At 57.5% G+C, this 12,890-nt stretch overlaps 1 protein-coding gene across 10 annotated transcripts in view; it reads right to left on the reverse strand.

Annotated features, from left to right (window-relative positions):
* Window positions 1-12,890, reverse strand: part of Ank1 (ankyrin 1) — a 175,156-nt gene that overhangs the window by 3,589 nt on the left and 158,677 nt on the right. For 6 of the 10 annotated variants that reach the window (XM_063239904.1, XM_063239903.1, XM_013146821.3 and 3 more), the window contains 6 exons: window positions 11,758-12,144; window positions 11,604-11,676; window positions 8,643-8,865; window positions 5,002-5,085; window positions 3,909-4,037; window positions 3,547-3,681 (listed from right to left, as the gene is read on the reverse strand). In XM_063239904.1, the coding sequence (XP_063095974.1) occupies window positions 3,583-3,681; window positions 3,909-4,037; window positions 5,002-5,085; window positions 8,643-8,865; window positions 11,604-11,676; window positions 11,758-12,144 (995 nt within the window). In that variant the 3' untranslated portion in view covers window positions 3,547-3,582. Of the gene's footprint in view, window positions 1-3,546; window positions 3,682-3,908; window positions 4,038-5,001; window positions 5,086-5,675; window positions 6,115-8,642; window positions 8,866-11,603; window positions 11,677-11,757; window positions 12,145-12,696; window positions 12,812-12,890 lie in introns of those variants that run through there. The other 4 variants (XM_063239902.1, XM_013146822.3, XM_005001291.4 and 1 more) reach the window with 4 other exon arrangements.

Raw genomic sequence — 12,890 nt, forward strand, 5'->3', positions numbered from 1 at the left:
ATGACAGTGGACTCAGCTCCAAGCAGCAGAATGTGCTCTGCTCCATGTCCCTCCCGTCCAGACTACTGCAGAATTTTAAATTTATCCAAACATTCTACTGTCAGACCTAACACCAATCTTACAGCTACACTGAAAGGAAAGTGTCCCTTAAAAACCGAAACAAAGAGAGACAGTAGCCTTTCCCACCTGCAGCTCTCTAGCGGGCCCTTGCAGGCAGAGCTGTGCCAGAGGAAGATGGCCTGTCAGGGTGCTGACCCTGGTCCTGCAGCACCTCTGCCCCCACTCCCATCCTGCGACATCCACGCGGTAACACTGGGCACAGAGCAGAACCTACCACTTCCACTACCTGCTCCAAACCACCAAACCCGACTGAGCAGCAGTTTCTGCTTGGCAACTTGACCTTCCAGAAAGTGCCTTAACTACCAGGCCTGGATATCAGAGCCTCTCTGAAGCTGGGAGTGGCAGGGGAGTCCACTGAGCCCTCCTGAGGTGGCAGGTCCTGCCCCTGCATGAACTGCCAGCCACTGTTCATTCCAGATCCCTGTGCCACCTGGCATCAGGAGATGGGAAGGAGACTCAGAACGAGTCCTAATGACTTGATTTTCAGCATGCATAAAAAGTGCCTGAGCACATGCATGCAGTTTTGAGCTCCAGAATTTTAATCCAGAATGACTGGGGTAGACTAGTCACTCACGGTTTCCCCTTCGCAGTGCTACAGAAGGAGTCCAGGATCTCATTCACCCAAGGCAGGCCCTCTACCCCTGGGCTGCATCCTGCCCAGGAATCCACATATTAAGACTCTTTGTGACTGTAACAAGGCATGTGGACCGCACGCCATGGAACTTTGCAGTTTATAAAGCCCTTTCACAAACACCAACTTATCGATCCCTATAGCTATCCTGCAAGGAGAATATTGGCATTATTGCTACTTTGTGGATAAAGGACCTGAGGCTGGGCAGGTCGATCGACTTGCCCTGAGTGCCGCTACAGATAAACCTGCCATTGATTGAGACAAGACCCTGCATGTTCTTATTTTCTCTTTACAGCCACGCTCGCAGTTACACAGAAACTTCTTTCTGATGCTAGTGACTGAGCCCAGGCCTCACGTGTGCTAAGCATGTGCCTTGCTGCCGAGCTACATCCCTGCAAGTGGTCTTCTCACAGGGGCAGGTGCCATTTCGCCTCCGCTGAGGAATCTGACACTCGAGGATATTCAGTGACCCGCTCAGGTCTCACCACCTGGAAGTGGGGCAGAGGAGGGGTCCAGGCTTTGAGTCTTGGCCTGCTCTCACTCTGAAACCCAGCCGGCTTCCTTAGCAGCCCTGCCCCTCAAGGCAGGCGGACATGGACAGTGCACACTGGGCCACTGCCCCGGGGGAAATGCAAGTCTAGATTCCTGTGAGCCTTTCACAACTTTGTCCCCTGTGAACACACAGCCGCTTCCTCAACCCTGTTCTCACACTGACAGCTCCTGGGCTCACCCAGAGGGGTACGCTGCTCCTCCTGGAAGGGGCGGTGCAGCCTCTTCCTGCACCGAAACACAGAACGGCCCTTGGACACCACCTGCAGGGTTGTTTTCAATGGCAAGAGCACCAGGAAAGGACATGGGACACACAAAACATCGTTCACGTGGACAGCCAGGGCCACGAGTCTACAGCATAAGGGCTGAAGCCACCCATGGCACAGCTTTGCCCAGCCCCGCCTGGCTGGCAGCAGGCCTTTGCTTCTGGGTGTGTATATGTGAATGACCACAAAAGCATGGTAAGCGCTGGCTTTGGGTTAGCGAGTGGGCAGATATGCATATAAGGATTGACTGGATGGACCTGCTTGCAAGCTGGTGGTGGGAGGCGGGCAGCACTGGCCCGCAGCCCCCCTTGCTGCCTTTCTCTGGCCTCGGCTCTGGCCATGAGGGTTCAGCACTCAGGACCTCAGCAGAAGCTAGACAGTGTTCCTGGGCCCCTCAGCACCATCCCCAATGCGAGCGTCCCTTTACCTTCACTGGCAGAGGGCCCACTGCTGCCAACAGCCAGCTTGTCCCCCACTGGGGCCCAGTTCCTATGCCCTCCGCAGCTTTCAGCCTCTCCACAGATCATCTACAGCAAATTAAAGAGATCCCCAGCTGCCTTGTGCCCAGCCTAGCCACAGGCTGTCGAGACACTGGTAGAACCTCAGCTCCTCCTGAGCTCAAAGTTTAAAGCTGCTGCTGCTATGATGAGAAAAGTTGGGGCTGGGGTTTAGCTCAGTGGCGTAAGTGCCTCAGCACCAAAAAACCCAAAACAAAACAGAAGTCAGGCACAAGAGGGCTTTTCTTTACACTCAGCTTCCTACATTTATTTGTACCTCTGGGTCATTTCCGGGACGAGGAGGCTACCTTCTACACCAGGGCCTGGCAGTTTGGGGGTTAACTCGGTGACCTGCTTAAGCTGCTGAGGAGTCAGACCTAATTTTACCCTCTGATTGGATTGCCAGGCCTCTTTTTTTGCCCAAGTGCTGTGAGATATGTTGGGAAGCCCCAAGTCAGCAGTTCTGGTGGCTCAGGAGGCAGTGGGCCTGCTTTTTTGCAGAATGCAGGAATTCAGTGCCTCTCGATGCCCCAGAGCCAGAGCCCACCCCAGGAACGTGCTCCCCTGCTCAGTACTGTGTTGGGCTACAGTGCGTCCTTGCTCCCTGCTGTCTCCCACCCCGATGCATCCTGTACTGAGCTGCCCCGAGCGGGGCACAAGGAAGGGCCTCGGGGCAGCTCAGTACAGGATCCCTCAGGGAGGCTGGGATCAGAGCTGGCTGAAGCCCCCAGCACTGTGCCACCCACTGAGACCAACGCTGTGCATCACCGCGCTCACTGCCTGCCACCACCCCAGCCCCTCTGCCCACACACCAACCCCAGCCCCAACCCCAGCAACCCTCCTGCTGTTCCAGAGGATGCCACCTGCCCCAGACCTGTCAACTTAGACCCTTCCTAGAAAGCAAGGGGGCAGCCCGGTTCACAGAACAGCAGGGAATGGCAGCCTGCTCAGCACTTCAGTTGGGGTCAAGTTCAAAGGCCATTCCAGCCCCAAGCCTTGGATCCCCTTCCTGAAACACTGCAGCCCATACCTGAGACCTCCCTGTGGTCAGTGCTCTGCCCGACAAGCGCTGCAGCCACACTGCTTGGCTTCCACAACTACTTAGACTGTCAGAGTGCTTTGCACTCATCCAACCATTGTTTGTTTCAAAATTGCACAGGGCTGGGGGTGAAGCTCTACGGTAGAGCACTTGCCTACCATGCAGGAGGGCCTGGGTCTATCCCAGCAATGCAAAAACCAAACTAAACTAAACTGACCCAAACCAAGCCAAACCGCAGTGTGTTCATACACTCCCTGAGAAGCAGGTGAGATGGGACCGCTCTGTCCTTGGATGGGGACCCTTGGCAGGCTGCTAGATGGGTGCAGGAATCTGGGGGTCATCTACGTCATGTAAGGGATGGGGAAGAGATGCAGGTGGAACTGGTGCAGCCATGCCACTGCCACCAGGACTGGCCATGCAGAAAGGAGGAGAAAGCTGCGTTACCTCCCGAGAGGCTACTCCAAGGAGAGAGGCTTGTGATCACTGTTTGCCCCGTTTCAGGCTGGCCCGCTTCACTATCTGAGCCCCTTTCCTGCCCTCCAGCAGTTCCGGCTGTAGGCCACTGCCTCTCAGCTCCACCTGGAGACAGCAGCAGGGACAGAAAGCAGGACAGGTCACACAGAGAGATGAGCGGAAAGCAGGGAGAAGAAAGGGAAGTGGACAGTGTTGAGCTGGAGGGACACTGTCTCAGAGGAAAAAGGGGACAGAGGGAGGCGAGGTGCTGACCCAGCTGGCAGAGGCACAGGTGAGCGAGCACTCTGGGCCCTTTTGGAAGAGTGGCCATCAGGGCCACAGCCCCTCAGTACCTTGTCAAGTTTTGTAATGAAATCAGGGTCGGTTTCCAGCACACTAGTGTCCTTCTCCAGGGGGCCCCCGACAATCACCTCCTCATGTTCCTGGGTGTCATCTAGCTGCCTGACAACTTTGAGTGTGATCTGGAAAGAGAAAGAAGTGGTCAAGCCACCCAGGGAGAGAAGAGGGAGCCAAGTTCCCAGGAATGAGAGGAGGAGGAGCTGCCCTGCCAAGGGGCCAGAGGGGCTGCTTCCGACCGCTGACGCCTGGTGGGCCAGCTCACAGAGCACAGGTGGCAGAGGGCTCACACGCGGCACCTCCTGATCAAGGTGGACTTGATGACATCTGTCTAGAGCCCGCCTCACTTTCCTCTGTCCCGTGTCGCCCACTGCCGCAGGCAAGGGCATTTCTTTTTCATCTGCAGGAATTCCTTTCACCCCCCAGCTCTCCCTCCCTCCCTCACCCTTCACATCTGCCACGTGCTCAGAAGTGGGAGAAGAAGCCATGAACAGACACAGCCGTGGCCCACACAGAGGTCAGGGCTGTGTGCCGCGCCCCTCCTCTGTGCAAGCACTGTGGGTGCCGGGGCAGCGTCCTCCCGCCGCTCATCCCCAGCCCCAGGTAGTGTGAACCGACACCCACCAGGCTGAGTGAACGTGAACTACTAGTTCAGGGGGTGTCCACGTTCTTAGCAGCAGCAGCTGGGAGGCCAGGGACAGGCACACTGTTCTCCCAGCAACTGTCTTCAAGGCTGGGCACCATGGAACTAGGTCTGGGACGGTTCCCAAGGGCTGCTCCTCTGGAGCAGGGGATGGGCATTCAGGTCAGGTCGGACATGCAGGCCATGAGGAATACCACGTCCGAACACAGAAGGCCAGCGCTTAGCACCTGCACCCTCCTGTAAGCCATGTGGGGGGGGGCAGCCGAGGAGGAGGAGGAGGAGGAGGAAGAGGAGAAGAAGGAGGAGGAGGAAGAGAAGGAGGAGGAGGAGGAGGAAAGGCCTCCTGTGCGGGCCACATCATGAGACACTGCCAGGCGAGTCCTGCTATCTTTCACGGCCCAGCCCCCACCTGCCTGTCTCCAGCTCAGGGGACGCTTTGCACTCACCTTCTTGGTGACTAAGTTGCCCTGTTCATCTGTGTATTGTTCCTGTGTCACCTGCTCCCCTGGAATATTTTGAAGCTCGTTCCCCTGGAATTGGAGGAAGAGGAAAAGGAGCCAAGGTTGGTCAGTGGGAACAGGAGCCGAGGAGGAAGGAAACAGCAGTGGCAGCAATAGATGCCTAGGAGAGAGTCCTCCACCACCACCCCCAGCAGGAGATCATGTTCGGCACTGACGCAGCCACGCTTGGCCCCAGGGCACCACGGTTGGAGATGGCAGGGCCCTGGGCCCTCAGGGGTCCCAGAGTGGGCACGACAGGGATGAGACTGAGCTACCATAGGAGGTCTGGAGAGCAGAGCAAGGGAGACACTAGGGTCACAACTACAGAGGGCTGTCCTGCACGTGACGTGCCCACACTCCACAGCTGGTTGATGACACACACAGGGCAAAAGCAGGCCGCTTGTGTCCTACAGCTGAGCTTTCTCAGCTATGCACCACACTGGGCACTGGGGGCTCCATGCACAAGCTGGTACCCAGTGCCAAGTCTGACCCTTGAAGGCCTCCTGGTCCTTTGTCAACACACAGCTCCTGGCTGGAGGGGCTCTTTCCCTACCCCAGTCCACACAGAGCATGACAGTGTCCCCTCCGCCCGGCCTCTGCTGCCCCAGCCTGGTGGTTACCTTCAGGAAGACCCTTCGCCGGACCACCCTGGTGGAGACAGTCTCCTCGTCGTCGCTCAGGCCCTCGCCCTCCCCGAGCTCCTTGTCCAGCTCCTGGTGGATGTGCTTCAGCACAAAGCACAGTGAGCCCTTGACGATATGCATCACATTCTGACAGCTGACCAGGAAAAAGCCCAGCAGCACCAGGGTGACCAGCAGCTGGGTGATGAACGTCCACATCCTCACCTCCGCTCACCAGCCTGGCTGTCCAGGGACCAGCACAGCCAGGGGCCGGCCGCTGTGGGGACTCCTCTCATTGTCCTCGCCACCCCTTGGCTCCTTTCATTCTGCCTGCTCTGCCTCCCTGGTTTGCTGTCTGCCCCTCTCCCTCTGCCCTGTCCCTCTCCCTGGCAGGAGCCCCAGGGGGCTGTCTCAGCTCCGCTGCAGCAGAGTGGCCTGCATGGCCCTCCTGCCCCCACTCTTGGTGACATCAGGTGCCTGTAATTTTAGCTCTCAAACCAGTTGTGGGGGCTGTCCCACTGGGCTAGAAGGACACTGGCAGGTGCTGCCCCTGGCCTGGAGGCACATATCAAAGTCACCGCGGAGGAGGGGGGCTGGCCACTTGCCTGGCCAGCTGGCCTGTTCCTGCAGGCAACAGTGGGAGTCCTGCCCTGCCCTGTCAAGCTTCTGGGCCAGGGACCCTGGAAAATAAGAATTCCGAGAATGCGGCTATGCCTGTGTCTCCCCAGAGAAGAACAAGCTCCCCTCACTGAGGCCTGGGACTTGCAAATACCCTGGACACTCAAGGGTGTGTTGCAAAAATAGCCTGGGGGAGTAATGTGCCCAGGCCCAGCCCAAGGAGCAGGGCTCGGGCATGAGAAGGCCACTGGGAGGCTGGCCCTCACTCGGTCCCCACAGGCTGTCAGTCTCTTGCTTTAGGGAGCACAGCCACTCCACTGGGGACCTGAGTGTGCCCGTCAGAGCCTGTCCGTGATGCTCTGCTCTCCTCGTGGCCCCCACAGAAGCTGTGGGGAGGAATTCCACGTTCTTAGTCAGACTGTTCTCGAGTGGCAGAAAGAGCACAGACCTGGGACTTAGTAAACTGGCCCCATGAGTCACTTTCCAAGGAGGTATGCCCATGCCTCAGTTTCCCCATCTGTAAAAGGGAGATGAGGTGCTGCACTTACCCCTCTCCAGAGCACCTCTACAAATAACAATGCAAGCCCACTGACAGCAGCCCACTCTGCAGGTACCTTGTGCGCGTGCGCACGTGTGTGTGTGTGTGTGTATGTGTGTGTGTAGGCCCACAGCCACCCTGCACACGCCTCCTGGCATCCTCCTGTTTCCCACTAAGGAAAAGGTGGAAGAGTAGGGAAGTGAGTGACTCAGGTTCCAAACCCCTGCCATGCCCAGTGCACCTGGCTGCAACCAGAAGGAGAAGCACAGGAGGAGGCCATTGTGGGAGCTGAGCGGGGCTGAGTGGGGGCTCCATGCCTAGTGCACACGAGGGCCCGAGTTCCATACCCCAAGATGAAAAAACAGCCACACAGAGGAGCCCGCCTTCAGCTCTTTCCACCAGGCTGCCCGAGCGATGGCCCTGGAGTCCCTTTGGCCTTTCCTCCAGGCACACAGGGCCAGGATTGCTACCACTCTGTTGCTGCTCCCTGAGAATCAATGGAAACCTGGGCACACGGGGCTTTATGGCCTCAGCCCGCCTCTCTGACACTCTCCTGACAATCACCAGTCTATCCTTCAGAGATCACATCTGAGCGTCCCCAGACCAGGGTCTTGGTTTCCAGCATGGCGGCCCCGTGTGTTCACTCTGCCCAGAAGAACACGGAGCTGGGGACCAAGCCACCTGCACTCTAGGGCCCTGGTTTATCATGTGACCCTGGAGAAAACTACTAGGCCTCAGTTTCCCCACTTATAATCCAGGATGGCTGAGAGGCCCCATTCTGGGGCATCCTGGGCTTGTCTTACTCCAGGGCTGCAGCAAAGAGCACTCCTGACTCCCCCTGCCCCAGGACTCAGAGCTGACCCAGGACAGATCGCCTGTGTGCTGGGCCACATGAGCACTCCTGCGAGAGGCAAGATGGGCACCAAGAAAGAGCCTAGATGCACCAGCTGGTCCACGGTTAACACGCACAGTGCCTCAGCATCTGGGTGCACACATCTGGCTTTCAGCCAGCCACTGAGAACCCCTGGGAAGCCAACCAGGCCCAAGTCCTCCGAGGTGCTGTGCCAGGGCCCAGGCCCAGGGAGGAAAGCAGGGAGAGGGGCAGGAAACAGCTCCTGGATGAGGACTGAGACAGAGGAACCATAAAAGGTGCAGAACACACAGGGATGCTCTTGCTCCAAGCATGTGAGACCTGAGAGGCACCCGGAGGGTGGACGGCACCCATCGCCCGCAAGCCTGGACTGTGGGCAGAGCACCCCAGGGTTGAGGGACCCTGGCTGGCCGAGAGTGGGTACCTAGGGACCTGTGGAGGAGAAGACTGGCTTTCGGGGGGTAAGGAGAGCAAAGAGGAGATGGTGAGCACAGAGAACGCAGGGACAGCAGGCAGGAGGACAAGAGGATGAGGCCAACAGCAGAGAGGACCGCAGGGCTGACTCCACCCTACTACTCGCAACCCAGAGGCTGCACAAGAGTCACCCTGCTGGAGAGCTTGCCACCCTCCCTTGCTACTGGCAAAGATGCTGAGGGCCAGGGAGCCAGTCAACCTGGTACCTGGTTCTTAGAAGCCCTTCTGGAAACATGATGGACAGAGGACACTCCAGCTGCGACTCAGAGCATGACCCACTCTGCTGGCCACAGCCACCCCCCGGCTGGGATGCAGGGACAGACGGCAGCAGCACTGGGCAAGCCCTCCCTTCCCTAGATGGCCAGGAGGCAGAAAGGGGACAGAGACTGTATACCCTCACTGAGAGCAGTCACCACTGCTATTGTGATGCCGGACCAGAGGGCTGGGTGGCCCTTGGGGCTCTCACCTGCTGGAGGGTGCTCACGGCCACCTGCACCTCATCTTCCCTGCCGGCCCGGGGGCCCTGGGTCTCAGGCTGTGCTGTCCCTGTGTGCTCGCTGGTAGGCACCAGCACGTCGCCATGCTCTGGCCCTTGGACAGTGGACGGTGTCGTCCGGAATGGATATGGGCCTTGCTCAGCATCTTGCAGGTAGGAGGCAATGGAGCCTTCTAAGTCCCAGTCTTGTAGTCTGAGTTCAGCACGGGACACACAGCCAGGGAGACAGAAAGGGCACTGGTCACTTCCGGTTCTGCTTTCTCAGACAGCCCCCCCCCCAGGCCCCTGGGTCATCAGGCCACAATGTGTGCTGTCCTCTTCCCCAAAGGGCTGGGACAGTACAAGCAAACCACCTGACCTGCTCCCCAGTGGGGAGACACATAGGGCCCATGTGCCATCAGGGTAGAGAGGACCACAGGACCAGGCCTCCATCCTCTCCCTTTCAAGTGACCTGCTCCCCTCAGGGCTCCCAGCAAGGCCTCCACACCCATCACTGGGAACCCTCAGACTGTGCTGCCAACAGCCCTGTGCCCAGTCACTCCCACTCAACGAGGTGACTGCTGTCCCTCTGCAGTGCCCTCCCAGAGTACTGTCGGCCTGCCCTGCCCTGGCCACTCCTTCGCAGCGGCTCCTAACACCCTGTACTTCTGGACCCCAGAGCAGCTCTCAGATCTCCATGCTGTCCACTCCCATGGCCTAAGTGACTTCCTCCCACCCATCATTTTAAACTGTCAGGACACTCACACCTGGATGCACACTTGTGGCTTGGCCTCAAACTTTAGATACACAGGTCAATGGCTTCTCAGCTTTGGCTAAGTGTAGATATGTGTGTCGACACCCGCTCTGATCTCCACCTTGGGTCTTAACAGGACAACTGACCAGGTGTGGCATGTGCAGTGTTCTGTGCCTACCCACCTGCTCCTCGCTGCAGTCTGGAGTGGAGCCAGGCCCAGCATCTTCCTCCCTGCCCTTGTAGGAGGCCAGGGAGGGGACCGGCACCCTCCTTGTCTCCTCGCTCTCACACTCTGCATCACATTCATCATCTTCTGGTTCCTGAGTTCAGGCTTTTCCCACCTGTGCTGCCTTTGGTCCACACCACCAGCCAGCAGTGGCCTCCCTGTCACCATGCCAGGCTCTTTTCAAAGCAGTGAATGCATCACATTGCTTCTCTGCTCAAAACCTGCCCAGGAAATGCCACACTCCTTTGGGGACCTTGAGGCCTGGCACTGCTGAGCCTGTGACCTCCTGGTCTCACCCTCTGCTCACTTTTCCACAAGGCTGGCCTGGCTGGGCACGCTCCCCTTCACACGTGTGCCCTAGCTGGGCACATCCTCTTCGAAGGGGATTGAGGGCAATACATCTTTTATTGTAACACATTTTAAAAACAGGAACATTCACTGTGTGTTTTGCTCAGGGTTTGTAGAATGGTGACCTGTGCACATCTCCCTCTGTACTTTAGACAGTATGTTTGTTACTCATAGTGACAGCCATGGTATAAATGCTGCACTGGTCAGGGAATAAACTGCAGAGGTCTACATGTTTGGTACAGATATAGTTCTTTACCTGTAGATGTGGAACTCATGGGTATGGGGATCAACTGTATGTCAGAGTTGACCTTTATCTCATTAAGCATGGCTAGAATATGAGCTTCCTGCAGGGAGAGACTTTTGTCTGATTTCCCTACTGCCATCTTATAGTACCTAAGCATTTTTTAGAGGTGCCTGTGGCATGGTAGCTGCTCAATAAATATTGTTCAGTGACCAAAATTCACCTGTCCACACTGGTTGACTGGCCAAGCTCAAAGAGTGAGGAAATGCTACAACCTGCCTAGAGTTGAGGACTCGTGGCTCCCTGCAGTGACCCTGCAGTTTTGAGGCTGCAGGAGCTGCATGCAGCAAGCATTTGATAAATGTGTGTGGAGGGAGGACCGCCACGGTCCCAGAGCATGGGGAGGTGGCCAGTGTTCTACCACGTGCTTCTGCAGCCCCTGCCTGTCCAACACTCTCCCCACCAACCACAGGACACAGACAAGCCTCGGCTCTTTTGGCAGAATCTAGGGCTTGTGCTGTGCCACCTCCCTAGCTTTTTACATTGTGAGTCAGGGTCTCTCCAAGTTACCTTGTCAGGGCTTGAATTGCGACTGTCCTGCCTCAGTCTGCTAAAGAGCTGGGGTGATAGGCATATGCCAGCAATACAGCTCAGAGCCTATCGTCTAAATGCCTTCTCCCATTGTGGTCCACACTGACTAGACCCTGGGGAGGACTGGGCCTGAGGGGCACCAAGCACAGCAAGAGCACTTGTGAACAGCTTCAACTCCGTTGTAAGCTATGCGGGGCTGCGGCCTCCTGAGGGCGCATGAACCACCTCCTTGCTTTAGGGAAAACCTGCCAAGCAAAGCACAGTGGAGGAAGGGCTCTGCCCTCCACTTCCTGCGCCAGCCTGGGAAGACCAAATGACACCCAGCTCACATCTTCCTGCAGCAGAGGGCCATCTGACCTCTAAGCCCTTAATTGCACTCCGTACAGGGCTGAGGCCTGCTGGGAGCCACTATCAGGACAGGGCAAGCTCACAGGAGACCTGGGCCACCAACCCTGCTTCCCTCAGGCACAGTGCCTGCTTCCCTGGTTCGGCTGTCTCCAGGTGTCTTGTGAAGAAGGCACACAGAAGAGCTCACAACACCACTTTGGCCGTGCCACCGAGCTGTGGCCTCCCCAGCCTCAGGGCCTGTATGCAGTCCCTTGTCCCCATGCCTGCCAGCTTCTCTCCTGTGGCCACGCCCAGGGAGCTGGCCCTTGTAGACCACAGCTGGTCTTACACATGCATGATGGCTTCAGTCGCCAGAGGGTATCACACATTTCGGACACACAACCTCTGGCATCTCTGCACTCCCTTACCTACTGCTTGCACTTTCTGCCGCAGTGTGGCCCTTACCTGTCCTGGCTCCTGTCCTGCACCCGACTCATGGAGGACAAGTCTGCGGCTCGGCCTGGTGCCCTTCGCTGGCCTGTAACAAGAGACACTTCATTCTCTGCGTCCTGCCCTGCACCTGCCGAGCCCTCCTGCCTCTCCTCTTTTGACCTCTGACCTTCCTCCTGGCCAAGCAAACCAGCATGGCCATTTGTGGCATCTGAATCCACTGTGTCGTCCTCCACAAGGTCCTGAGAGCCGAGCTCCGGCCCCCGTGATTCCTCTGAGAGCGCCCCCTCCAATTTCCACTCTTGTGTGGCATCAGAGTCCTCGGCCTTGCTGCACTCCAGAGAGGAGTCCTCAGCAGTGACCAGGGAGGGCGTGAGGCCCGCAGACCACACCTGCATGTCAGACATCTCCAGCATGGCGTCATGCTCCGTGGGGGCCAGTGGGATGGCGTCTATGACGGCCACCTCGTTCCAGTACTGGTCTGCACGCAGCGGAGAGGGGAGCGCGTAGTGCAGGGAGGCAGGGGACAGCAGCTCGTCCTGCAGCGAGGAGTAACCTGGATGGGCAGACAGAGGGCGACATGCTCCAGAAGCAAGTTCTATCACACACGCTCACATGCAAGTCCACACGCACGCGCACACACGCACACAGGCACGGCCACAGAAATGCATGCACAGTCGGGCAGGGGCTTTCCAAGCTCTGAGTCCAATACTCAGGCCTTGTGGCTGCTGCCCAGGACACCAGGCAAGAGAAACAAGGCTCTGAGCTGGGTAGGGGCAGCCAGGGCGTGAGGGCGAAGAGGGAGGGGTGCCTTTGCTGGATGGCAAAGAAAAGACATCAGAATGTTTCTTATCCAGCTCGGAGTGCCAGATAAAGAAGGCTTTATCCGGCAGACTTGCACTCTGATCAGTCCAATCAGATGACAGCCCCACTTCTCCATGGGCAGGAGGAAATGTTGCTCTTTCTCTGCTCAAAACTTCGCTTTATCACAGTCTTTAGGGTCCTGTGGGGACTGTACCTTGTGGGAGGAGGACGGCCCACCCCGGACTAGGGTCAGTAACCGGCTGCCCTGGAGGGGTCTAATGGGATACACTGAACAGCCACAGACCTCAGTGCGGTGGTCAAATGGGAAACAGGCTTCTGGTTTGGCAGGAAGTGACTTTTCCTCAAGTTGCATATTGGTTCCAGAAACTGAATGATCTACAGTGGCACAGGTGAGGGTTCTAGGGTTCAAAAACGGGGGCAAGGTCAGAGGGCACAGTGAGACCAGGTGCATCTGCCTGCCGCTCCTCCTCCAAGGCC

Source organism: Cavia porcellus, unplaced genomic scaffold (genome assembly GCF_034190915.1).
Source record: "Cavia porcellus strain 051 isolate PalLab524CR breed Dunkin Hartley unplaced genomic scaffold, mCavPor4.1 scaffold_29, whole genome shotgun sequence".
Classification (NCBI taxonomy): domain Eukaryota; kingdom Metazoa; phylum Chordata; class Mammalia; order Rodentia; family Caviidae; genus Cavia; species Cavia porcellus.